This window comes from Pleuronectes platessa, chromosome 13 (assembly GCF_947347685.1).
Source record: "Pleuronectes platessa chromosome 13, fPlePla1.1, whole genome shotgun sequence".
NCBI lineage: Eukaryota > Metazoa > Chordata > Actinopteri > Pleuronectiformes > Pleuronectidae > Pleuronectes > Pleuronectes platessa.
The window spans coordinates 7,904,546-7,930,141 of NC_070638.1; the positions used below are offsets into that span (position 1 = coordinate 7,904,546).

General features: G+C 44.7%; 1 protein-coding gene across 3 annotated transcripts in view; it reads right to left on the minus strand.

The window, feature by feature from the left end:
• Positions 1 to 2,524: 2,524 nt before the first annotated feature.
• The window catches only part of greb1l (GREB1 like retinoic acid receptor coactivator), a 40,597-nt gene continuing 17,525 nt past the window's right edge, over positions 2,525 to 25,596 (minus strand). For 2 of the 3 annotated variants that reach the window (XM_053438716.1, XM_053438717.1), the window contains exons 2-34: positions 24,039 to 24,150; positions 20,893 to 21,052; positions 20,360 to 20,533; positions 20,003 to 20,179; positions 19,687 to 19,863; positions 19,449 to 19,571; positions 18,129 to 18,251; positions 16,851 to 16,988; positions 16,606 to 16,731; positions 15,880 to 16,017; positions 15,190 to 15,375; positions 14,636 to 14,935; positions 14,418 to 14,546; positions 14,035 to 14,169; positions 13,487 to 13,690; positions 13,192 to 13,372; positions 12,545 to 12,734; positions 11,564 to 11,700; positions 11,008 to 11,350; positions 10,435 to 10,550; positions 10,120 to 10,352; positions 9,481 to 10,034; positions 9,240 to 9,345; positions 8,997 to 9,143; positions 8,743 to 8,882; positions 8,408 to 8,569; positions 8,076 to 8,280; positions 7,111 to 7,273; positions 6,623 to 6,850; positions 6,391 to 6,532; positions 6,097 to 6,297; positions 5,407 to 5,545; positions 2,525 to 5,264 (exon numbers count right to left, since the gene is read on the minus strand). In XM_053438716.1, the coding sequence (XP_053294691.1) occupies positions 5,101 to 5,264; positions 5,407 to 5,545; positions 6,097 to 6,297; positions 6,391 to 6,532; positions 6,623 to 6,850; positions 7,111 to 7,273; positions 8,076 to 8,280; positions 8,408 to 8,569; positions 8,743 to 8,882; positions 8,997 to 9,143; positions 9,240 to 9,345; positions 9,481 to 10,034; positions 10,120 to 10,352; positions 10,435 to 10,550; positions 11,008 to 11,350; positions 11,564 to 11,700; positions 12,545 to 12,734; positions 13,192 to 13,372; positions 13,487 to 13,690; positions 14,035 to 14,169; positions 14,418 to 14,546; positions 14,636 to 14,935; positions 15,190 to 15,375; positions 15,880 to 16,017; positions 16,606 to 16,731; positions 16,851 to 16,988; positions 18,129 to 18,251; positions 19,449 to 19,571; positions 19,687 to 19,863; positions 20,003 to 20,179; positions 20,360 to 20,533; positions 20,893 to 21,049 (5,838 nt within the window). In that variant the 5' untranslated portion in view covers positions 21,050 to 21,052; positions 24,039 to 24,150 and the 3' untranslated portion in view covers positions 2,525 to 5,100. The remainder of the gene's footprint in view (positions 5,265 to 5,406; positions 5,546 to 6,096; positions 6,298 to 6,390; positions 6,533 to 6,622; positions 6,851 to 7,110; positions 7,274 to 8,075; positions 8,281 to 8,407; positions 8,570 to 8,742; positions 8,883 to 8,996; positions 9,144 to 9,239; positions 9,346 to 9,480; positions 10,035 to 10,119; positions 10,353 to 10,434; positions 10,551 to 11,007; positions 11,351 to 11,563; positions 11,701 to 12,544; positions 12,735 to 13,191; positions 13,373 to 13,486; positions 13,691 to 14,034; positions 14,170 to 14,417; positions 14,547 to 14,635; positions 14,936 to 15,189; positions 15,376 to 15,879; positions 16,018 to 16,605; positions 16,732 to 16,850; positions 16,989 to 18,128; positions 18,252 to 19,448; positions 19,572 to 19,686; positions 19,864 to 20,002; positions 20,180 to 20,359; positions 20,534 to 20,892; positions 21,053 to 24,038; positions 24,151 to 25,596) is intronic. The other variant, XM_053438718.1, reaches the window with a different exon arrangement.

The window sequence follows — 25,596 nt, forward strand, 5'->3', positions numbered from 1 at the left end:
ACTCAACATCATGTCCTAATCTGTAGCACAAAGGACATGTTTTGTTTTTTTCCTTAGGATGCTGCATTTCATTTTGTACACCACATTCAAAAAATAATATGCAGCAATAAGATTTTGAATTGAAGAAGTGTCTCTATAGTATAAGTACTAGTATATGCACATTATCAACACAGGTGTAATATGCTGAATTTAATAAATTATTAAAGTGTGGAGTCTGGATCCATTTGTCCGCTGTCCCCTGTGCTTCTGCTTGCAATAAATTTCCTCAATGTAGTATATTGGTTTGTTTGAATGACTGTATTGTGGACTCTTTGTCAATGGGGATTTACTTCTTAGTACATATAAAATCCAACTTGCCCGGTTTAGAGATGCTCGCCGGTTACACGAGGAGTCCCAGCTCATGCAGGACCTCACTCTTGGTCACTGACTTGTCCCCTGGAGGCGCGACAGATTCAACAGTCTACTACTGGAACTGTCATATAACTGCAGGACTAGTGTGTCACTACGGGGTCATGCTCTCCGATCCTCTCACGTCACAGGATCGGGTTTTGGTCCCGTGGAATTGACTCGCTCCACGCTCACAACAGCTTAGCCGCTGATAGGATATGCATTGCTGCTGCGGTGGTGGATGTGATCCACCAAAGGCGAACTGTAATCCCCTGGCACTCCACTTACCTTCACCCCCCCCCCCCCCTCCACACCAATGAGCACACAGATGAGCTTTGGTTTTAGCAAGGTGGTTTATGGAAGCCTGAGAGCAATTAGAGTAGCCTGCCAGGAGGGATAAATGACTTACTCTCGGTTACCAGCCATGAAAATTGATATTATGCTGCAGGAATCCCTACATTAAAGATATTGCTAATATCTCTGCTCATTTCACAATCTGAACCATGTGATTGTATAGTTATGGATTAGTGGGATAAGTGTTTTATGTGCCATAATGATCTGTGATATTTTTAATCATGTGCTTAAAAGTAGTTTAATATTAAGCACTGCATAGCCTGAGGACTCAATAACTGAGATATCGGTCAGAGGGAATTACCAGGAGACTTTCCTCAAATCATTTGCTACAATATCGGCTAAAAGACAGATTTCTATCTATGAAATCAATCTCAGAATCTGTGCACCACAACAACAAAGTTAAGAGAAGCCAAAGAAAGCCAATGTGTACATATGGTAAGGTTTGTGGTCACGAAGCAGGCAATTAACCCTTTGCCCTCGGAAAAAAGAATCCAATGGGAAATCTGAAATCCTTAGAGACAAGACTCCTTCGATCATCCTGCACAATATCTTTGTACTTTTTCCCAAAAATGCAATTATGAGGTGCATGAATCAGAATGGCAGCCACTTTGCCCTCTCTTCATCATCATATCCCGCCTGCAGCTAGCTGAAAATAGCCTTGTGTTATATCACACGAGTGTCGTAGGTTGATGGAGAGCGCGCTCTAATATTACCCTGCAGGAGCTGAAACAGGGCTGCCCCTGCACCAACACTGCCCCTGCGCCCTCACAGCCAGAACCAGAGAAGATCCCAGCATCCATTAGGGAACTATACAGTGATGAGGGTCATTGTGCATGGTCACAGCAGGGTTTACCGGGGCGTTGAGGAGAGGAGAGACAGCTGGTAGGAAATGAGCCTGGGATTTACTCTGCCGCTGAATAAAACACCTGGGAATGAATGCAGAGGAGAGAGTGAGAGGATTATTAATCACAGGCTGGACACAGGGCAGCGCATGCATCTCAACAACACTGCCCGAGTTCTGTGTTAATGCACTCGCAGCACTTCTTTACTGAGCGGATACATAGGAAGGACGCTAAAATAAAATCAACTAGAAGGGCACTCAGAGAACGCATATGATGGCCAAGGCTGACTGGCCACTTAATCACCATGTAGTGCAAAGACATCTAGCACTCTACATTTTCCTCAATGAGAATGAGCATTGTTTGTGTATTCCTGCTAACTAACAAACAAACATAGGCCCAAGACACTACATTAGAATTCACCTGATCTGGTTTTGGATCTGCACTGAATTGCACACACGCAGAGATGTCAGTCCCTTAAACATGTCTGATTTTTTTCATCATCCGTTAAGTAAAGTACTTAAGAGTTAAGCCTGTGATGTAACAAATGAATATAAACAAATAAATAACTGAATAACCCTGCTGGTGTTTTCAGGGTGACCTCGGTTGTAGCTCAGTTTTAAAATGTCAAACAGAAAGCTTGTATTACAAAGAAGATTCCCTGGAAATGGATAGAAGTCGGCAACAGGGAGCTGTCTTAAAAGAAGAGAGCAAGATGCATTGTGGGAATTGTAGGATGTAGTACTTCTGGAGCTTGAGTTAAGTAAAATTGAGGCTTGAAAATCCCTTTGACCACCTCAACACATTTTTCAAGGGACTGTGGGGGCCTCAGGCAAAAGGAACTTGGTGGGGGTGCGCCTGCATTAAAACACAGAATGGGATCAATACAAAATTGGAAGTTTGATTGTGTATTATAACTATGAGAAATTTAAAGAAAGCACAAATAAATTTAGAAGTCATTTTTATTACATTCATAAATTTCCAACAACAATCGCATGGCTCTAACGTCATATGTTCACAACCCACAACAACGATGGTAAACATGAGGTAGATCACCCGGACACCAAAGCTACTGATGGGCTGTACACGGTCGTCAAACGTATTTCAGTGAAGATTGTGAGAGCAAGTTGCATATTAAGTGTTAAGTTATCAAAAAGAAGAGAAAAGATACATTCTATGGACCATCGCAGTTTGACATAAGGTTTTGATTTCTCATATTTCGAGAAGCAATTCCAAGGGATTGGGGAACTTAATTTAATTGTTTTGCTCATATGAGATATATTCTTTTTTTTCTGCTGGCACCTTGTATAGTGCAAGTTCACATTCCCCCCCCCCCTCCCCCCTCTGACATTCAGTAAATCTACGCATCATTCTTTGGGTCTTGTGCAAAGCCTTCACGTGAATGGTTTCTTGAGGAGGACACACCCCCTCAGTTCAAGCGAGCTCGGCATGCAATTCAAAAATTACACTTCAATATGATTATCAGTCCAAAATGCTTGTCAAATAAATAAGAATCCCTCGTGGACTTGACTTTCATTTCTCAAATAAAAAACGATCCAACAACAAGAACAGGGAGGGATAGAGACATATGGTTAAGGACACATCTAGGTAGATTATTCTCGCCTTTACAACACAACATAAAATGCAGAAAGACATTTTTTGACCAAAACTATACTGGCAAAAGTTACACGAGACTTAAAAAAAAAAAACATCAGTAACCCTCAGCGGTTAAGGGGGTGCCACAATATATTAATAATGTAAACAAAGCTTTAAACAGTACAGTAGTCTGAAATCCAAGTCTTTCGTTCACTCTGACATCTCCTCTCCTCCCAGTTCGATAGTTTCTTCATTCTCATTGATCCAGAAAACCCGAAAAAATGCGTAAAACTGAGCAGCGACGGCGTGAGACGTCACTTAAGGCATATTCTTTGGACAACCCTGTGCAGAAAAATACTCTTTTCTTTTTAAACATTCGACTTTCAAGTATGTTTGTAGATTTGACCTGGTCGGGTGCTTTTGACAGTGTGTACCCTTTTCTTTGATTATACCTCCGCCCCGGACGTTATGTTTGATTGTAAACAAGATTACAGAAACTGAACGGATTCACCATGATGCAGGGTCCGAGAAGAACCCATTATATTTCACTGCGCATTCGAATCAGGTGGTGGGATTTTTCTTTCACTTTCTTTCTTTGACATTGCGGCATTTCTAAAAAATGTCAACCCTTTCCCAGGTAATAAATCAAGGATCTGGCCCATTCAGGGGAATGATATCTATCAGTGTGTGATATTTGGTGCAGCTTGATTGTGTTTAAGGGGACTGTCGGGCCTCGGCGGAGGTATGCTAACTCCCTTTGTTCCGGCCTGGGGGGGGGGTTACCATTTTAAGGTACGTGAATGACAACAGAAGGTGAAATCCCCAGCAGACAGTAGCAGGTTTCTGGCAGTGAAAAGGCTTTTTTTATATTGCATTTGCTGACTTTATCGGATTATGCTTAAAATACCTCATATTAAAGCCAGTAAATGCCTTTTAATGCAAAAGATATGAGATTTGGAATAAAGCTCCATGCTGCACCATCTGATTGACTCTGTTTTGGAGAGCAGACCTCCTTTGTGATTAATCCCTAAGGTAACATTACTGACCTGCCTCCTTGAAAGGACACAACTTGTATGATTCTGTTGTGCGTTTATTCTATTGGATGAAATCATTTGGAAAATACCGTCACACTCACTCTGCCATAGCTGCTGGTCAGAGGGTTATTGGTGCCATGGTCATATTTTAGAGGCAAACGAGATTAAGAGTTTGCACTTGGCTTAAATAAATGTTTTGTTTGCATTCCACAAGTGGGACGGTAGAATCTGATACTCAAGATGATAAAAATCCAAAGCAGGCCAATCTGTGTTTGGGCTGATTTTTCAATATGAGATGATCTTCGTGGAGTTTGAGAGCTAGAGCAGGTGAGAAGGGACAAGGACAAGGTGCAGTGGAGGATTTCTTTGGTGCCAGCATACATACGTTAATGCCAAAAATACACTGTGAACAAGGAGAAAAAGCTTCAGCCCCTTTTTTAGCAACCACCCTTGGATCTCCCGTAAAAACCCTGAGATAAACACTTTATGTCCTGGATGGGACGCACTGTAGTCACAGTCCATGTACACATATAATCTTCAAATAGTCACATTATCCATCGAACAGCGTCCATTTTTGCCAAATACAACAACGAAAAACAAATCAAGTTCAGTTTCAGCTGTGTTTTTTTTCCCCGCCCACAGCAAAGTCAGTGAAACACAAGCTCAAGTAGAGACAAGTTCAGCTACAAGCAAGAGTTCAAAACATGTACCGGCCCCTCTCCAGAGCCAGGCATAGTGCACTGTGGTAGCACAGATGAAGAAAAGCCACGTCAGGCCGCCAATGCGTCCACAACCTCAGGCTTCAGCAAATCCTCCAATTGGACTGCTGGTTGGGAATCAAATCTACCCTCATCTCTGATTGTGCTTCTGACCCGAGCATCTTCACAGGCTCAAACATGGCGGCCGGTCAGGAAGTAGAGCGGCCGGTCCTCGCTGCAGTTGGCGGTCTGAAACTCGTCGCGCAGCCGGAACTGCCACTCGTCCTCCAGCTCGAGCCGGACGATGGTCTGACGCAAGGAGTTCCGGTCCTGGCAGATCACACAGAGGGTGGCACCTGTGGAGGTAAACCAGGGTCAGCAACATCCGATAGTAGAACGTGCAGATCAAACTAGAATGCTAGTTACTTGTTAAACCCACCAGGGGCCAACTCAACACCAACAGACCGGAGAGGCACTGGGGTGAAACTAAGGGCTCACCTTTGAGGAAGCGGAATTTCCTGAGAAGTCCCGAGACGACGAAGGAGTCACAGAGGTAAAGCAGAAGGCCACTGAACACCAGGCCCTGATGGTTCAGGTTGGTGGAGTGTGGACGAGAGTTGAAGTAGCACACGGAAATCTGCGACAAAAGATCAGACAAAAGCAAATGATGAATAAAAAAAACTTGAAATGTATCTATTCATTAGGTCCGAATTATTGAAATAATCTTCATGAAACCCTAACAATGCCTAAGTGAATCTTCAAGAGCTAAAACAAAGGTTGTGTGGTGTGCAACTGGGCCTTGTGATTTATTCCCAATACAGGAGAAACAAAAGAAATGTGCATGGGTGTGCAGAGTGTGAACACGTCATCTGTACTAATGTAGAGTACAAATGTGCATCGTCTGCATTCCCTGTTTGCACATGTGCTTGGATGCAGGTCACAATGTCCTTTAGCAGAACAAATGGTGAAATCATGCAAAATGCTTCTGGGTGTTAGGAGAATTCTTCAGGCCTGTGAAATCATTCGAAACAAACTCAGCAGCTTTAGAGTTAACCCCAGAAACAGTTTGTTCAAATCAAATTCAGCATGTGTTCTGGCTGTGAGGACCTCCTGCAGGTTTAACTTGAAGGGGTGATGCTAACAGTCTTCTCTCTTCCTTTCAAACCGCGACCTCCTGTGAGCTCTTACCTCCGGGCTGATGTTGAGGTAGCTGTCGATGGACAGAACTGGGTTGTTTCTGTTTTGAACAGCCTTTGGAAACAGTCTGTGGCTGCAGCTCTGCAGGAACCTTTCCAGCAGGAACTGGGCCGGGGCGTTTAGGAGGGTCTGCTCACTGTCCGGGGCGCAAACGTACTGGGACGGGCTGATTTGGGCGGGGTTTTCTATTTCCTGGAGAGAGGGAGAAAGTAGTTCAGCGATCGGATTGTTGTTTCATTTTCGTTAGAAGATCCAATGAAACCTGAGAAATGTTGCATCACGTACCATGAGTTTAGGTTTGACCAGGAAGTCTTTGTTCCCGCCAGTTGGAATGTGTTTCTTCATTAGGCTGAAGTAGTTGAAGCGACACAGCAGCAGCCCACTGCTGTTCACCCTCAGATTAAAGTCCACCTCCTCACAGCCACAGCTGCATGAAAAACAGCAACACCAAAAACATCAAGACACCGCACACATCGGTGGAGGCGCAGCCAGGTGAGACTCTCTGGTGCTAACTTACCGATTTAGGTCATACTGGACATTCTGCGTCAGGTCCACGTTGAGCATGACAAAGTCGTGGAGATGACACCGACTGAAGGGGTGGCTGGGAGGCCGGCGGGCCAGGCTGCTGCTCCACTTGCGAGTGCCGCACATGGCGTACAGGGAGATCTTCGGCGTGCTCTCCATGTGCTGCAGCACTGTCTTCAGGGACACGTTGATGAGGGTGGAACCTCCATCTAATGACTCACTAGGGTAGAGAGAGGGTACACAAACTTCAGGATGTATTGTAGGATAAAACCATTTAATTAGAAATACTGCACTTCGGTTGGGTGCCTCTGTCAGTGTTTGGGTCTCTCGCGTGTCCCCATGACTTTGTCCTTTAACCTTCGTCCACCAAAATCAAATCAGGTCATCAGTCCAATTAAACGTTTGTGCCAAATTTGAAGAAAATGGCGGACGGAAACGGTGGCATACAAATCTGGGTTTTATCCATATAACAATCCGTACCTGCAGTCCGCTGACTGGTGGACGTTCCACAGCACGCAGGAGTCGTCCATCATGACGATGAACGGCCACACATCTTGCCTCTTGACACCTTGCTCCTCTAGTCGGTTCCTCTCCAGCTCCAGGTTGTGGTATGACAGCTCCTTGATCATGAAGCGAGCAGCACCTGAAAACAGACGGGATCTCATGCATCAGCATCTCGACAGCACTTTCTCGACAGGAGGCAAATAATCGGTGCAAAAAACAAATATCAAAGCCGAATGTGTACATTTTAACGAGTTTATAAGTGAACTCTACATGCGGCCACGTTGACACTGAGGGTCAACCCAAAGAACAAGGGTCCATGAAACCCACTGAATGATCATAGAGCAGTTTATCTTAATGGCCCTCTTGACACCTGATTGGCTGATTCCCAAATCAGACTATCATTCTGCCACATGTGTTCATGTGTGATGCCTCTCTCCAGTTGGTTAGAAGACAAATGGACCTTTCACCTACCAACTGTAAAACGCGACTGACAGTAATAAATGAATCACCATGAACGACTGTAATAAACTACCTCATTATCAGCGGGGAGATAAGTTGCATGGTTATGTAGACTTTAAGGAACAGAGAGGAGTTTTTGACCACTAGTAGCGCTATTGAGCGATGTCTTTACAATGCGAGAACAAGAAACTGCAGGAGTGAAGTTAAAGAATATTCATGTTTTTTGATGAGAAGCAGTAAAACCAAACATTTTACTTTATTCAAGTTGAATAACTTGAATAAATAACTTGAATTCCAGTGTTTTAAAAAGCAGTAAAACACTGGAAATGTAATTTATTGTGGTTGTGTGAGGTGCTAAGTTAAGTTTATTTCAAAGGCACTACTTGTACTGTAGGATCTGTCTGATAGTCCTGATGGTTTACGCTTGTTGTTTGTCCTAAACCTTCCTGCACATAGTTAGGATTTCTCAGTAAATTTCTCACCAACTCCAGCGTTGTTGAACATGGCCGGCAGGACGAGCAGGATGTGGTTGGGCCAGTACTTCCTGTAGTGCGGCATCTCGCACTGCTTCACCACCAGGGTGTGCACATGAGCGGCGCCCTCCATGGCGTGAAAGATGTTGAGCAGGCCGTGCTCTTGGTTTCCAGTGGTCGGCGTGAAGATCGGACTCTTCAACAGATCAGGATTCTACGCACGACAAAAAATTTGAGAGGAACTCAAACTTCAGCATGAAGACAAAACACAGGCCCCCCCCCCCATCTCTCTTTGGATGATGGTATCTACAGTGGGTCCATACACAGGGAGATGAACTCACCTTGCTGGAGACCAGAGGCAGGCACATGCTCTCCAGGTGGCTGCCCTGCTGACTGAAGACAAAATGCTGCTCCTTGGCTTTGGGAATGACGAACTGGAGCTGGACCTCCTCCCCGAGCATGGACGAGCAGAAGGTGAAGGCATGAAAGGTGCACTCCGACAGCTACAACACAAACACAAACACACACACAAACATATGCATTATTAACACAGAGCGATTACCATCAGAGCCCAAAAGAGTAAAAAGCTTTGGAGTGTCAAAGCATTTTGACAGGTCTGGATATATTGTTTAAGCAGTTGAGTGCCTCAGATGTTTGGTCTTAGCACTGCACTCACCTGCATGGCGGGGCCCGCTTCACAGTAGTGGTGACACTGTTCGCAGTGGTGAAAGGCATTGTGGGCGGCGAACCTGCTCAGACGTATGGACTTGGTCTCTCGCTTGGCTGGTGCTTGGCTCTCGCCTTCCTGATTAAAATCTGCAGACGCACATATAAATAACCCAACATGCATCGTCAGTATTTATAAACGCAATGGTAGATTGTAAAGTTGATTTGAGTGCTGCTGTTGAGTGTTTGCATATTTCTGTTGACCTTGTAAGACCTTTGGCATCTTAGGAGAGAAAACAGGGCTGGCCTCCTTGAACTTAGGGTCTCGGGGGCAAGGGTCAAAGGGCAGCTTTCGAACGTCCTCAATGTCGGGCCACTGGGTGTTTCCTGGATTCGTGACCTCCGAGGTTTCTGAACATGAGAAGAACGTTAATAGATGACAATTAAAACGAAATTACAACTTTTGAAAACACATTTGTCATTATTTGCTATAAGAATGATCCTTACCCTCCTCTTCGTCCTCTTCCTCATCGTACACGTCAACCTCCAACAGTCGGATGAGCATCCGAAACAGGATACGGAGAAACTGCAGGTAGGCTCCCGTTTTACCCACCTGGCAAAGGAAAAAAGAATAAGTATGAATTGCCTGTATACACACAACTCGAGTTTGTCTGTTAATTGTCTGGTAATTAGATTAATTCACACTGTGATTCATCCGTCACATGATTCAGGGGAAGTAGAACTTTACCTGAGGGGGTCCACTGAGTAACAAACGTCGTGGATGCGGTACAGTCGGAGCTTCATAATCGGCATGATGCTGCCTGGTGATGGTCCACTGGCGGTAGTACATGCTCTGCTCTGCCCCCTGCAGGTTCTGGGTGATAAGGGGCCTCAGTGGGCTGCTCCAGGCCACATCTGCGTGAGGCAGCAGGGAGTAGGAGCTCAGCTGACTCCCCGACTCGCCCGCCAGCAGGTTGTACGCCGCCCGGGACATGATGACGGTCCGTGGGGACACTCGAGTGGGCTTGGGTTCTCGGCTATACTGCGTGGACTGGCTGGGCCTCTGGGTGGAGGAGGACGAGGGGGAGGGGGAGGAAGAAGAGGAGCTGGAGCAAAGGGAAGGAGGGGCCTTGGAGGCTTTGGTGGTAGAGAACTGGCTTCCCAGGGAATCGCACTCCTGCTTGAACCCTTGTGTCATGGTGCCGATGTCTGTGATAGCAGGACCTTCAGGGACGCAGGTGGAGGGTTTCTGGAACGAGTCCGCAACATCAGATGAACTGACTCCGTTCTCTGCCAAAGAACCTGAGAGAAGACAAGGAAAGAATAAGAATAAGACTGTAAAGAGTGAGATGCTAGTGTTCATTAACTTGTGAGGTTAGAGACTCACCTGAAGTTCTTGTTGCCGCGCTGCCGTTACTCTGAGGTCTTTCCAGCTCATCTCCGTCGTTCAGGCTGGTGGCGGTCTTTTCTCCGTCGGACTCCCGCGGGGGTTTGACCTTCTTGGGCTCCTTGACCACGCCCATGGACACATGAGTGCAGGCGAGACCCACCTCCTGCTCCAGGGCCGTACGGGTCAGGTAGCTGGAGTCTATCAGACGAAGGTCACTGTATTTCAGAGACCTGGGAGAGCATGGAGAAGAGGATTGTAAATCTTGTGTCCATGTTTGATGAGCTGTGGGGTTATGGTGAAGTATGACTCTACCTGGGGAATGTCTCTCCAAGAGGGTCTTTGCCTGTGAGGATGACGATGCAGGGCAGCCCTTCCAGATCCTCGTAGGTGTGAGGAACCCAGTCCTCATTCTCACAGCCTCGCCACGCCTGCAGCAAAACACAAAGATTACGCAGTGTTTAGTTTAGATTCAACTTTATTATCATTGCACATAGTACAAGTACAACAAAATGCAGTTTAAATACATGTTAATGGCATTGGTGGGGATTGAACCCATGTTCTTTGATTTACAAGGACATTGCCTCATCACTTACCACCATGCTAGCTTAGTAGCCAGTCATTTAAAACTAATGCCAAACTAAGTGAGATAACTCATGTTACTAAAATCATAATTTTGATGTATTGGTGAAGGAAAGAATAAAGGCTAAACATATATCTGCAGTGTTTCAATGGATCGCGGTGGTTAAAAATAAAGTTGGATATGGAATAAATCAAAAATAAAGAGAGTTTTCCACATGGGTCTGATTTCCTAAATATCATCTTGCTCGAATAACTCAGATTCCCTTTGTATGAATATTTAATAGGAAACAGTTAAAACATTCTCACCCTGAGACGACTCGTGAAGTTTCGGTGCAGGTTGAGTTCGGAGGCCGGACTCCCCAGCAGCACGGCGAAGCACAGCTGGAGCCCCAGCTTATCCCTCACGTCCTCCAGTCGTTCCCGGGCCAGCATCGCCAGCTGCAGCGAGGGGACGCGGACCAGCAGCATGTGGCCCCGCCCCTGGGAGCCCTCTCTGCTGGGGGCGTTGATCAGGTCCTCCACCATGGCCAGAGTCTCCGGGGTGATGTGGTCTCTCAGGGACGGGGAGGAGGTCAGAGCCATCATGGCCTCGGTGTACTGCTGAATCAGCAGGTAGCTGCGGATCACCATGCTGTGTAGGTGTGGATGTCTGGGACAACAAATGGAATTGTTTTGTTTTATTTAAGAGCTTTTCAGGTCTTTAGGTTGTTTCTCATAATAAACAATACAATTCAGATATGTTTATGTTTCTGAAAATGAGGCATTTGACAAAAGAGAAGCTGTGCAAAAGATTTTTGAGGCTGTGTGAGAGATTAACTGCTGGATGACGACAGCTTCTCTGCACTGTTGACCTCAAACTGACCTTTCCAGCAGAGTGTGGACCATCTTCTCAAATGCATCATCACAGCGCAGAATGGGACTGGCCACGCCCCACTGCAGGGAGCTGCTGTAGTCCCTCAGGCCGAAGTAGACCAGCTCGTGGGCGGACTGCTCCCCCTGCTGGTGGAAAAGTGAACATGGCTGAGTGTTCGTGGTCGCATGCATCCAAGAAGGACGTGGCCTAAAGTGCTCAGAGTTTAAACTTCTTTATTTAAATGTTGTCAATGCGAGTTATCATCAAAATCACTGGTTACAAACCAAATTGGCTTGTGACCAGTTAAAATGTCTAAGTTATGTTCATGTGTTAGGAGCAGGTCAGAAGTAAAATTACGTATTTTAGTTATTTTTTATAAAACATAAGGGATACAAGTTTCCAATTATTCACAAAAGAAAAACCAAATTCTGGGCAGATTTAGTTTCTGCTTTATTTACCATTTAATTACTATTAATTGTGTAAACAGTGGGTTTCATGGATTCAGTCTTATATAATAACATGTTTTTTTTGCTGTGAAGCCAGAATGTACATGTAAATAATGTTTCATACTTTTAATAATGGACATTGTTGATGATGATATTATGTGTTGAATGTCAACACTATTAATATGTTTGATTATACTGTTATTATTATTGTTATTCCTATTGTTATTCTTATTATTATAGTACTAAATATAATCCATCACTTATATGGTTTTAAAGACTCTAAGTCTCCATGTAGTTGTAATGTGACAGATGTATTATCAGCATAACATCCCTAATTTATTATCTGCTGTTAAAGTGAAGATCCAGCTCCTCCTCCTGTTGATGTAAGTGCATTTTGCTCCACCAGGTGGAGTAGCTTCACCACTTCAGTTACGAATGAGTCTCTGAACCAACAAAACTTTTTACAGTCATATTTCTAATTCCACTGAAAACCTTTAACTTCATAATTCCGGAGGGGTCTTCTGTGTAAAGTGAAAACGCTCACCAGACTTCTGCTGGACGGCCAGTGGACCTCGTTGTGGATGCTGATGCGGGACTGACGCGTCTGCTGCGTGTGTGGGAAGCAGCTGACCTGCAGGACCAACAGGTTCATGGCATCGAGGACTTCCTGGCAGTTCACCACCCGGTCAGCCAGACCCTGCAGCTCGCCGTGGCACACGGACCCAGACAGAGCGCTGCAGAGAGAGAGAGAGAGGGGGGGGGGGGGGGGGGGGGGAATTGGTGGATATTTTAGGCTCCTGCACAAATTCTACCATTTTAATAAAATGTTTAGTTTTTTGGTTCATTCTTAAGGAAAATGCTTTTGAAAACAGGAAGTGATCTATTTTATGCTTCTGGCAGAAAAAAGACAGCAGTTTGCTGGTTATAAACAGAAGATCTTGGCAGGAGCAGCAACAGCTTCCATCTCTGGACAGAGAAACAAAAGCTCATGGGTCTCAAATGAGACCGGCTACATTTCTACAGAATTCAAGGTTAAAGATTGCCAGTGTTTGTTTTCACTTGCTCGCAGCTGTTCTCCTCGCTCCACTATGAACGGAACAAGGTTCACGTTCGCAGCCACAACAGTTCATATTTTCACACAGCCGCAGATTATCAACGGAGCAAACCAAGGTCGGTCTGGGGTCGGCGTACCTTGTGAGGTCGACGTGCGAGTTGTCGTGAATGAGGACAAACAGCGTGTAGGGGTTCTGTTTGACTTTCCTCATGAAGGCCTCCATCTTGGCGTGAACGTCATTGTCCAGACGCACCACGTACTTGTCTGACTTCTGAAAGGCTGAGGAGGTGTCCTCGACTCCCAGGTCCACGAGCACCCCTGAGGAAAAACACAAAAGGAACCATGGATGACGACACAACTCATCTTTTTAACATAAAAGTGCACTCACAACCTCATGAGACCATACTGGAATTGAAAGTTCTTAACACGGACCTGATTGTCGGATGCGCTGTGCCGTCTGGTGCACCAGAATGTGAGAGGGCGGGACCAAAACCAGGAAGTCCACTTTACAGAAGCGACCCAGGTCGAGGTTCTGGGTCCCCGAGTCCGCGATGGAGCAGACTTGAGAGAGGAGGCTGCGAGCCACACTCAGCTGGGTCGGGTAGATCTGGAACACCTTACCCAGGAGATCTGCTCCTGGGAAACACACAGGAAAACGTTAACAGAATCACAACAGTTTCAAAACAAGGGTGATACAGATATTTAAAATGGGGAGAATATTTATATAAATGATGAAAGCAGTATAGTTTGTACCAGACTTTTTTGTTTAGTCCAAATCAAAATAACAGGCATTAGAGGTGCTTTGGAGCAAGGTGTTTACTTGGTGTTTGGTCTTTACCTCATAATTTAGTTTCCTATATTACAAAGAGGACATATTTGCAGAATAAACCATAACTATTTGTCCGAGAGATCTAACCGATGTCCAATAGGAACAGATTGTTTTGGAGTCCCTGGCTGCTGGGCTGATTAGTTGAGTTTACCTCTGTCTGAGGGCGGTGACATGCTGGCAGCCTCCTGCGAGTGGATGTGGTCAGTGACATCCCCCTGGAAGGGCTGGATGACCTGTCCCTTCCGTCGACGCTGGTACCGCACCAGCTGCTTGTCCAGATTGTCCCCTGAAAACAACCGGGCACCATGGTTACACAAAGACACGCAGGCAGGGATGCAAGTCGCGGCTGCAACCAGATATTCCCTTATTCTTATTCATTGGACATTCAAACACACTGGTTTAAGTTTATTCTGTTTAGCTCTTTTATTAAAATATCTACAGTTTTAAAGGTTTGTCATGACAACAGACTGTTACACAAGGTTTCACTGCATGAAATAAAAACGCACAATGAGGTTTATTATGTGCAGAACTCACCTAATGATGTGGTTTTGAAGTGAGAAGCCAGGACGCTGACTTTCCCTGTGATGAGCTCGTAGCTGATTTCCTTCAGGAACTCGTTAGTCGTCAGCATTCCTTCAGCTAAGGCCCGTGCTTGGTACTTTCCTGCGTTCAACACAGTTTTAGATTTAGTTATTGAAAATGTAAAAAAACATTGAATCATGGGATGATAAGGAAGTAGCAGCAGAACTCACCCAAAACGAGCACACAGAACTCGCTGGAGCTCCTTTTCGAGGCACATATGATGACCACGTAGGTGGGCAGGCACTGCTGGGGGTGGGGGCCCTCGCTGAGGGTGCGCAGTGACTCGGAGATGCCCTCTCCCAAAGAGTTGTGGGTGACCATGACTTGGACGCTTCCCCCGGAGACGCTGGCCTCCAGCCGAGCCAACCAGGGCAGCTGGGACAGGGAGATGGCGGGACCCCCGGGACAGCACAGCATGGCCTTCAGGACGATCTGCTCCAGCTCCTCCCGCAGTGGAATCTGATTGGAGCCTGAGCGGAAGAAAATTTGGAATATGAAATCTCACACTGCTGACACACCTCAGCTGACCTCAGTCGAGACGTAGAAAAAGGTCATAAGTGGTCGAAGTTAGATATTTGTTTTTACAGGGGTGTTTAATTGTTTAAACAAGACATGTACACCTCGCGGTCGTCGACCCCCCCGCTCAGCGCACATGCAACACGAGGACTAAAAACACAAAGAGGAGGGATATGTAGAGATTTGAGCTTTTGTGTTTGCTGCTTACTTAGTCGTGCAAGATACTGTAAAGTGAGCAGGATCATGGTCTCCACACTGAGCAGCTGATTCCTGTTCAGGCCCAAAGTCTCCAGGGTTTTCTCTGTCAGCTGGCTGCTCTTGTAGCAGCTGACCAGCAGGGGGCTCACCACTATATCCCCAACATTCCCATAGAAGTAAGGTAAAGTGCCATGTCCTGAAAAAGAGAGGAAGCCTTCGTTAGACAAAACTGAAACACACATGGGTAATAAATGAATGATATCAAGCAATTATAATAATATGTTTACCGAAAAAAGAAATTTAACACAGATCTTAAACTAGTTATAATATAAAGCAGATTTTTAGAAGTCTAAATTTTCGAGTCAAATATGAGAAACATCAGAATCTATTCAAAGCAAAGTGTGACACCCGAATATTGTCTGAAAAAAAGATAAACATTTTAATCCTGAATGAGTGTGATATGTAGCTACAAACTAAATAATGGGTTAAAGTGAAGGGATGAGCCTAGAGTTAAACTACTCATGACCACTACACTGTCTGACCTCTAGAAATGGCCGATTACCATCAGTAGGATAACTGAATTCTTATTTTACTTTGTCCTACTCAGGGCTGAAACTGAATTTGATTCTGTTTCCCTGACCCTGATAGACTGAGGTTGCGATGCCGCGGGACAGATCAAGATAAAGATAAAGAATCGTACCGATGAGGATGACAGGACGAACACCCGAAGAGTTGAGCAGGTTGTCTGGAACGATGACCGCCTCTCCCACCGTGACAGGTTGGGGCTGAATGACCGAAGCTACCTGCGGCTGAGCCGAGGACACTCCTAACACAGCACCTGCATGGAAATGAAGGAGCAGCATGTTAATATTACATTACACCCACTCTACCACCTAGGCCACACCCCCTAGCTGTTCTTATATCAGGATAAGAACAGCTAATCTGTTAAATGATACACGTTCTCATATAAACCCTGCATCAATAGTTGTGTCTGTTCTGCTAATGTGCCAATATGTTCTAATCTAATTTATTTGGAATAGTGCTGGTTTATATATAACCGCAATTACACAAAATCTTCTTCAATCTTTTCAACTTTGAAAAAAACATTTCTGCTACAAAACTCTCCATCTGTATCTCCATGGAGATGTTCGGTGAATCATCCCTAACAACCAGTGAAAACCAGTGCTGTGTGCGTACTCTGTCCCCAAACCAGAGGAGACAAAACAACACAGGAACACACCACACACACACAGACACACACACACACACACACACACAGACACACACACACACGCACACAGAGGGAAATGAAGTAAAAAGGAAACATGTGACATATTAAGGGCAATTTAAAAAATCCGGCTCCCACTGACTCATGTCGAGTTCATTACAGCTCAAAGACACGTCGTGACGAGGTTGAGGAACTGACCTGGGGAGCAAACGTTTGGTCGGAGGGCTGGAACGGGGACGGCTGTGGCCGGGACAGGGACTAACGTGGTGGGATGCCAGCTCCGGTGGCGTTTCTTCGGCGGACCCGAGTTCATGACAGAAGATACTGAGGATCACAGACAGACACAGAACTACGTTAGAATAGAAAATGGAGCAAAATGAATGTACAACATGTTGTGTTTCGACAGATACTCTAGTTTTGTCGGAGAAGAGAGAAAGGCTTACATGGAATGTCTCCTACGTCGGCAGAGCGATAGCCCTGAACCTGAGGCCCTAAGGACACCTGGGACGGGCTCAGTAAGGGGGGACGCCCATCGAGGCCCAGACCGTTAGTCGGCCCGGTCACCCTCAGAGCTGTGGGTACTGGACACACACACACATGCACACATTAACACACTAGACACAGATAGAACATACACTTAACCCTTGGATTGTATGTAAAGATGGACGACATGGATAACTCCAAAAGTGAAGCCAAAACCTCAAGACAAGTTTGGTTTGAATTGATTATTTGATGTTATAAAACGGGGTGTGAAACCTCTTGATTGACGGATGAAGCTGACTCAACAAAAACAACCTTGGAAAATACAATTTCGATTTTGACCTGACGAGGGCGCTAGAGGAAATTGTATTTAAACACAGTCGTAATAAAGAGTCCATCATGTGATGACAATAAATAAATAAAGTGTAAAAGAAAACTCATCCAGTTGTTGTTGATCAGTCAATGTGGTGGAAAAACTGACAAACTGACAAACTGACAGACCATAATTGCTAATGGCTAATCTGAAATATTTATGTCTAATATTTGACTCAATACATTAATTTAAATTATACTCAGAGCTGTAACAAAGAGAGAACAATACATAAATGTGTCAGTCCCGACAGCAGCTTATTGATTTCCTATATATGACCGCCATCGCCAGTGACCCCACTGGACTTTTTCCAATCTCATATTCACTGTGTATGCAATTCACTAAAGCATTGATCCGTATGTGTCGTCTTTGCTTGTCAATATCACAACCTTGTAAAGGGGCTAATGGATAGCAAGGCCTTAAAAAAGTCATTACAGCATTCCTTCTTTCGGTATTGATTGGTGTGTAAATAAGTGACACACACACACAGACACACACACACACAGTTGCGTGTTTGTGTGTACATTTTGTGTGTGTGTGTGTGCGTCTAAACAGGACGTAGCAGAGCTTAATCTGTGCTCCACGGTCAGCCGCAGATCCATCTGCCTTGTGCTGAACCACGTAGAAAACAACCTGTAGCTAAGCAACCTCTCTCAGTGTGAGGGCAAGGCCAGTGAAGTGTCACTCACGCAAAAGGCAAAGGCTCATTAAATCTGGACAAATGTCACTTTCCAGGCCCGGATGCAGCTGGGAACGTGGGAGTGTGACTAAAATGTATACTTTGTTTTTCATATGATGGATTAAAATGCAGAATTCAATCTAATTGGCACTATGTTCACTGATGAGACAATGAGACCAAAAGGAGTTTCACCTATTGGGAGCGTCTTGATTCCAGGTGTGGAGGCCAGAGGTTTGAGGAAGCTGGAGTCTCTGCTGAGGTCCTGACCCCCGAAGAACACAGAGGATGCCTGCGTCGTTCTGGTGGGTGGGGAATCTAGAAATGAAAACAGACGTGTGACAGTGTAAACACACGTATAACACTTAAAAACACTCACTGTCGGTGGCGTGGTGTTTCTTTGCAACGGACCAGTTACAAACTATATGGATTGCTTCAAACTAAAGCCCTAACATCCACCGTTCCTCTGACGGGGTCAATTTGGACCAATCATTCACCTTTGGACTTCACGCTGCTTGGATCAAACTCATGTCAAATGAGCACACGCTCTTCAGACTCCACGTCGCTTGCACAGTACAAACAGGCCCCTGCTTTTCATTAATGATTCCAGGATCATTTGGCACGGAGGCTGCAGGGCTGCACGCTACAGTGCACCGCCTCTCTCCTCCTGGGCGAGTTTCAGTGACCTCATCTGGGAGCAGGATGTACCTGAAGGTCGCAGTCAGGATATTCCAGGAAAGCGAGTATCCCAAACACGAGGCCCGCCACTCAGCGGCCTAAACACACTAATGTGTGCGATCTCTGCTGACAGGCTGCTTCCAGGTTCAGAACAAATCAATACCAGAAGCCCAGGAGCCCTTTTTCAATCAGAGAGGGAAAGAGGCCCTGCTGTTTTGACAAGTCAGGGAGGAACATCTACTTGAAGAGAGGCAGAATATTCCTCCTGGTCGTATTATTCAGCCTTAAATTCATCACATTGCTGTTTGAGATTCACCCTCTTACGACTAAAAAGGGTCGTGAGATGTCATTTTCTCTACAGAGTTGTGAAACTGAAATGTAATAAATTGTCATTTCAGTCTGAAATTGCAACAGAAAGCAAATGGTGCTAATCACAGCTTCTGATGACAGCAATAACAATATGAAAATAAACTGAAAATCTTATTTTACATTGAGATATGATCTTTTAAGATACTAGAATAATGCATTAAACCATAATTCTAACCAAGTGGAAAGAAACCAAGCAAAGAGCCTGTTTGTTCACATGTCAGACTGAGCTCACCTTTCAGGGCTCAGGCACCACTACCTGTCTCTATGGCAACAACATAAACCAGGTCAGCTATACCAACGGACACAACAACAACTTTTTGGTGGCATATATATTTCGGATCGTCATTTTAAGGGAGAATACATTACAAATATTTAGGAGAAAATGTAAATTAATGTCGGGAATTTGTTTCAGCTTGAATCATGTGCATCTGTGTTGTTGTTGTTGTTGTTGTTGTTGCACTGTCTCACCTGAGAGGGAAAAGGGAGACGAGCTAGGTCCACTGGTGCCTCCACTTTCTTTACTGCTGAGCGAGGAGGACGAGCTGGGTTTGGAGGTGGACGCGTTGCTGGACAACTGGCGGGTTTTACAGTCTGAGAGGAACAACAACAAACCGTGAGTCACTGTGTGCACAAGCTCATCATCAGAGAATAAATCAGTGTCACTCAGATTTAACAATAAATCATATTATGTTTTTGTTTTTTTTACCTTTCCAGCAGATGAGGGGTCCTTTGCACAGAGCACCCTGAGAATTCTTCACCAGGTAGTTCTTTAAGTGCTTCTGCTTCTTGGGCTGGGTGGACAACTTCAGGTTGATGTGGTTGGAAAACTCGGTGAAGTATCTGAAGCCCCTTTCACCGCAGCCCACACAGTTTCCTGAAAAACCTGGAGGCCACATAATAAGATGATTGCATTAGTTTTGAAAGAGTTATTAGTAATCCAGTGATTGACCGAATTCATTCTACCAGGAAACTTTAAAAAAAAAAAGATCTGATCTCAGACCATGGGGGGGGAACACACTGACCTAAAAGTGCATTTTTCCCGTTGTCGTCAGGCAAAAAGCGGCGGTCCACGGCACACACCAGTATGTGCTCGGGGACACTGGGGGACTTGGCGCCCACCAGCTCGAAGCCTGCTGGGACTTCGATGGGCCCAGTTGCTATGGAGTCCAGGCGGAGGTCTTTGCCTGCCTGACAGAACCCTGAGAGAGGAGGAAGAGGCAGATGAGTGATTTGAAGAAAAGAAAAAGGGGCCGAGCTTTCATTTTATCTATTAATCAGTAAAAAATATGACATGTTCTTTGAGGATTTTAGTCCTTTTCTGTGAATGTATATATATTTTAGAGTCAGGATTAAGGCGTGCAGGTTGGGGGGGTGGTTACCGTCCAGTGTGCAGCAGCCGTCTGGTGCAGGCGCCTGCAGGTAGGGGAGCGGGGGGCTGCTGCTGTCTGAGTCGTCCTCTTCCTCCAGCTCCTCAAGATCGTTGGACGAGTGACCGTTCATGAGGTCGTGGCCCGGGGGCTCCCCGGCATGGAGGTCGACTTTTGGCTTAATGTCTGAAGTAGATTTTAAATCACGTTAGATCCTGATCCCAACAATGGGCAACAATGTATTTTACAGATTTGAAATCATTTTCAAATATGTTCATTATGATATAAGGATCTATAAAGCCACGACCAGGGCTTTGACTTGATATTTCACTATTGATAATGTATCGGTCATGTATCAGCAGCGATGACTGACAAAATAAACATAAGGCAATTAAATGGAAGCTGAATAATTCAGGAAATTTGATCATCTAATTTCACTGCAGCCGTTCAGACACAGAAACACAACATTTAGAAGGTTTGAGTGAACCTGAATCTAATTTGATTTGAAGCACTGGCCTACTTGGCCCTCGCTGCGGGGCTCCTACCTTCCATGTTTCCAGGATACGGCTCCGGCTCCAGGTAGAGCTGCGTGAAGATGGGCTGTGGATCTCCGCTGCTAGAGCGCAGTGAAGCCTCAATCGAGTTGTGGAGAACCTCTTCAAATCGAGCAGACTTCAGCTGCCCGGCATATGAATTCCCCATTATCTGTGGAGAAGACATGGACGGTCACGATGCTGTTCGTCTCTCTTCACTGATTAGATCCTCGCATGAGAGAGGCCGTACACACCGCAGTACAGCAACAGGTGTCTCAAGCAAATGAACCGTTCACATTAGAGAGACGTGACATCATAATCCTGTTTTATACTTTGTGAAAAGGGACAACGATCACGGTGAGGAGAGGTTTTACTCTGGAAATGGATTTGCTGTAAAATGCAAATCTGTCCAAAGTTTACCAGAAGCGTGACGATATATCAGTTAACTTACAGAATCAGCTGATATGAGCCTTTTTTTTATTTTCTTTCATTATTTAATTTACAGAATAAGCGAAGCAGAACACTTTAGGTGTGCATTTCTGTTTTGGAAAACCAACCAAACATCTGATCTGTCGGTTGCTACTTGCAGTGTCTAATAAACAAAATAGTACTTAACATTATACTCATACTTATACTTATACTTGTACGTATACCTCAAGAAAGTGCACGTGTATGCAGAGATGGATGTTTTTGTCCCTAAAATAAAACACATTCTTCCAGTATAATATAGAACTTTGCCTATTTCTGCCTCTAAAACTTAAATTGATGTTTCAATATTGGATTCAAGCTTAATTTTAAAGAATTCCCTCCTTGGTTGGATTATATTTTTTCAATTAACCCTGAGTTCTGGGAAATTTTGAATCATTTCACACATTAACCGGTTAATTCTAGACAAAAGTTTGGTTAATTAATTTTAAAATAGATATTAGCTGCAGCCCTTTAGTTTGTAATAAATAATTCCAAAAGCAGATGCATGTCCCCACTAAATGAGTAGCATCTAGACCACACACACTGAAACATAACAGCCAAGGCCAATGGCTTTTCCCTGTCTGTTTTTTTTTTTACTCCGTCTGTCCATGTTTTACTCTGCCTGCTCTGCCCCCGTGCCCCCCCCCCCTTCCCGTGTCCACTGTGGGACATCTGCCGGGGTCGGCTGTGTGGGCCCGGGCCGGCTCTCCGGTGGCAGGTGGCAGCTGGACACGGGGCCGAGCGTGGACTCTCAAAGAGGATAGATAGAAGAAAAAGGGGAAGACAGAGCCTGAGGAGAAAAGCTCCTTTCAGTGGGTCACTTCATTAAAACACATCTTCCAACTCAAACTCCCACTTTTAAATTTGTCATAACATGTCACCAGATCTGTTTTTAATACCGAACCCGCTATCGGGAGTTTTCAAAGGATAGAAAACCTGAAAGAGAAAATAAAGGGAGGGTTTTGGCTGCGTTCCTGACGTTTAGCCTGAAACGCCTTCCATGCTTGTCCTTGGAAAACATTTGACAGGTGCAGACCAGTGTTGTGGTTAATAAACATTACAACCGTCAAGTGGAGGGACGCAGATTACAGACTACAGCTGTTTGGAAAAAGCTCAAACTCCTCGTTCTGTCCTAACGTAGACAGATCGTCTGTCGCTGCTGAGCAGGACACCAGGACAAGGTCACAGCTAAACTTTGACTGTGTTCGGTTTCACAAGTTACCTCAACTCATAATTTAGTTATGTTTTAACAACAGGCTGTGTTTTCAAAGAATGCACTGGATCAGCATTGGATCAGCTTTTTAACGATGTTTTGTTCGGGGCAAATTGGCTGAATGTGAAATGTAGCCGCAGCAAATTTGCCAAATGAAAACATGACACAAAACACAAACATGATAATAATAAAAAAATAGAAATCACAGAACGTTCAAGAGAGTGAAAACATCCCTCCGGCAAGTTTGGAGGAAATCCAAATCGGAGACAAGCAAATGGAGATGAAAACAAAACCTCCTTGCATGGCTGCGATAACAGAACAACTGAAAGTATTTAACTCCTAACATATAGTTGCTTTGTCTACATAGGGTCATCAAGTAGTAAAATATGCATTTAAGATGCCAAAGTTGTTTATAAATGTGTTGTTTTGTCCCAAAATCAAAAGATTCTTCAGTAAGAGACTTTATTTTATAGGTGTTTTGGCTTGGTTAAGGTTATAACACAGTCATTGACCTAATCCTAATCAATAGATGATTCTAGTTAAGAATCATCTATTGTTTCTCTTCCCCCCTGACTCTTTATTTTTATTAGGCAGGGTGGGAATGCGGTCACAGTCGTCTTTCTGGTCCTGACCTTGCCCACGCCTGGGCAGGCTCCAGACCCCGTGTTTACCTAACAACCTTCCTGGGGAGGAATCCGACCAACCCAGACAAAAGACAAGATTAACAGTGCCTGACTGTGCTGTTGAGGAGATAAGCAGCTTAACAGAATGAAGCTACAGTATTTCTTGCTTAACTGATGGGAGGAAGCTGGCCAAGAGCTGCATTGAGAAACAATGACAGAAGGGGTTAAAGACAAAAAAGAAAATGATTGCCTGAGGGCGTTTTTTAAAAGCAGCCGCTGCCAGTTGGATTGTGAAGGTAAAGGAGGCTCCGGAGGCCTCTCCAGCCGACTGGCCCTCCAGCCTCAGAGGACTGGTTTGTCATTAACCCTGCGCGGACCGGAGGTGAACACAGAGGACGACCTTTCATCACCTGCGCCACGTAAAACAAAGCGTGACTGTGGCAGAGGTCGCCCAGCGGATGTTCCTGGGGTGTGACTCAGGTAGTTGCTGAGGTCAGCTGTGGTGGCGAGGGGGGGGGGGGGGGGGGGGGGGGTTGGTGAGTCAGCAGCGGCTGTTTGCATGATAGATGGTCAAACCAGAGTGGTGGGGGGAGAAATGCTCAAGGAGGCTAATGGCTAAAAAGGGGAGCGTTCATAGCGGTGACTCTGCAAGAGGCAGATTGTCAGTCAAGGCCAGTCCTCTCCTCCTGGGTGGCATCAACAGATTGCATGAATCTGACCCCGGGTCAGAATAAGCTACACTAATCTCCACTCCGCTGGACTGAGACGACCAGCCAAGAGGAGACTATAAGGACGCTGAATTTCTACCAACAACTCATGAAGCAGCTTATTAAAATAAAAACAAGGGGACTTACGTTGTCAGATGGTTCCCAGGCGTGAAGGGACTTGTTCACCTCTGCTACATGCTGGGTCACTTACATTCAGCAGAAACTTTCAGGGAAGAAGTTCCTCTCAGAGCTTCCAGACCTGGGGGAGAGCAGAGAGATTTCTGATTAGCTCACACAGCGACTCTATCAGTGACACAGAGGAGCACAGATGAATCCTTTTAGACCTGTGCTGAAAGATATGGACACTGTTAGCACGCTGAGGTTTTGAACTGAAATGGAAAGCAACAGATTCAAGACTGAAATCCCCAAAAAGCAATAATGTTATCAAGAGGTTACAGTATTTTTCTTTTTTTATAAAACGAGACTTTCGACCAAATTCTACTTGTTACCTCTTATGTTGTGTTTGAGCAACGCACATGTGTTTGTTGTTTAGTTAGGTAGTTTGTTTTTCAACAGGATTACACAAAAACAACTGAAGATTTCAACAAAACATGGTGGACGGGACAAGCAGGCAAAATAATTGCTTTCTTTGCCGGTTGCAGGGAACAGTGCACAAATCTAAATGAAATATAAAACATATTTAGGGGACTGATCTATTTTGATGCAGCTTGTTTGAATTGAAAGTGACAGTTGGGCCTTGGTGGAGGTTTACACCCCAGTGAGACGTATTCTAGTTCCTATCCTGCTTTAAAGACTTTTATACATTTTAAGAAATCTGTCTTTTCTTGATGTTTTATTACCCTGGACAATAATGGACATTTTTATCAAAGTATTTCTGTCATTATGGTATTTTAGTGCTTCGCAAAGAGGTCAAATAATAGTGTCCATGCTCATTTTTAAACTTTTATCATAAGATACTGAATTATAGATCTTTTTTGCAAGTTCAAGAACAAATACAATTTATTTTTTTCAAATGCAACACGCAAATTAATTCAGTTTCTTCAAAATAAAGTTGAATTGTGTTAATATAAGTTTTACTTGAACAAAATTCCCGATTCTTTATTTTCCCAATTGGTGAAACAATCTTCTTTTGACATTGTACTAAAGGTCACCGCAGTCCACAAAGGGAATAGTTACACTTATGGCTTCTCAAACTCACACCATGACATATGTACTCACTATTGCGAGGCTAAAAGGCTGTTATGTGATACCACGGCCCCCCGGGGGCTATTTTCATGAAACACAATTGGGTGCTTTAGTTTGCAGCAGCACTCACTGCATGCAGTCACTCTCTGAATGGACCCGTCAGTTACTTTGACCCCTTTGACAAAGTATTGTTTAGCCACTCAGTGTCTGATATAGCCGAAGCAAAGTTCTCTGTTCCCCGCCGACTGTCATCCCTTCTGACTGTGTGCTGCCGTTCTGTAAGAGCGACGCCGCTCCGGGGTCCAAGTCCTTCGAATAGCAAGTGTACACAAGCTGGTTCAACTTGCATTTACTGACTGGAACTTATTTGGTGAATGATTAGCCGGCTGGATGCAGATTATCAAACTGAAGAGTTAAAGCAAAAAATGTCAATATGTCAGAAAACGACCAAAAAATAAAAAAAGGGGGGGAACTGAAAAGCTCACAGCAAATTTACTCT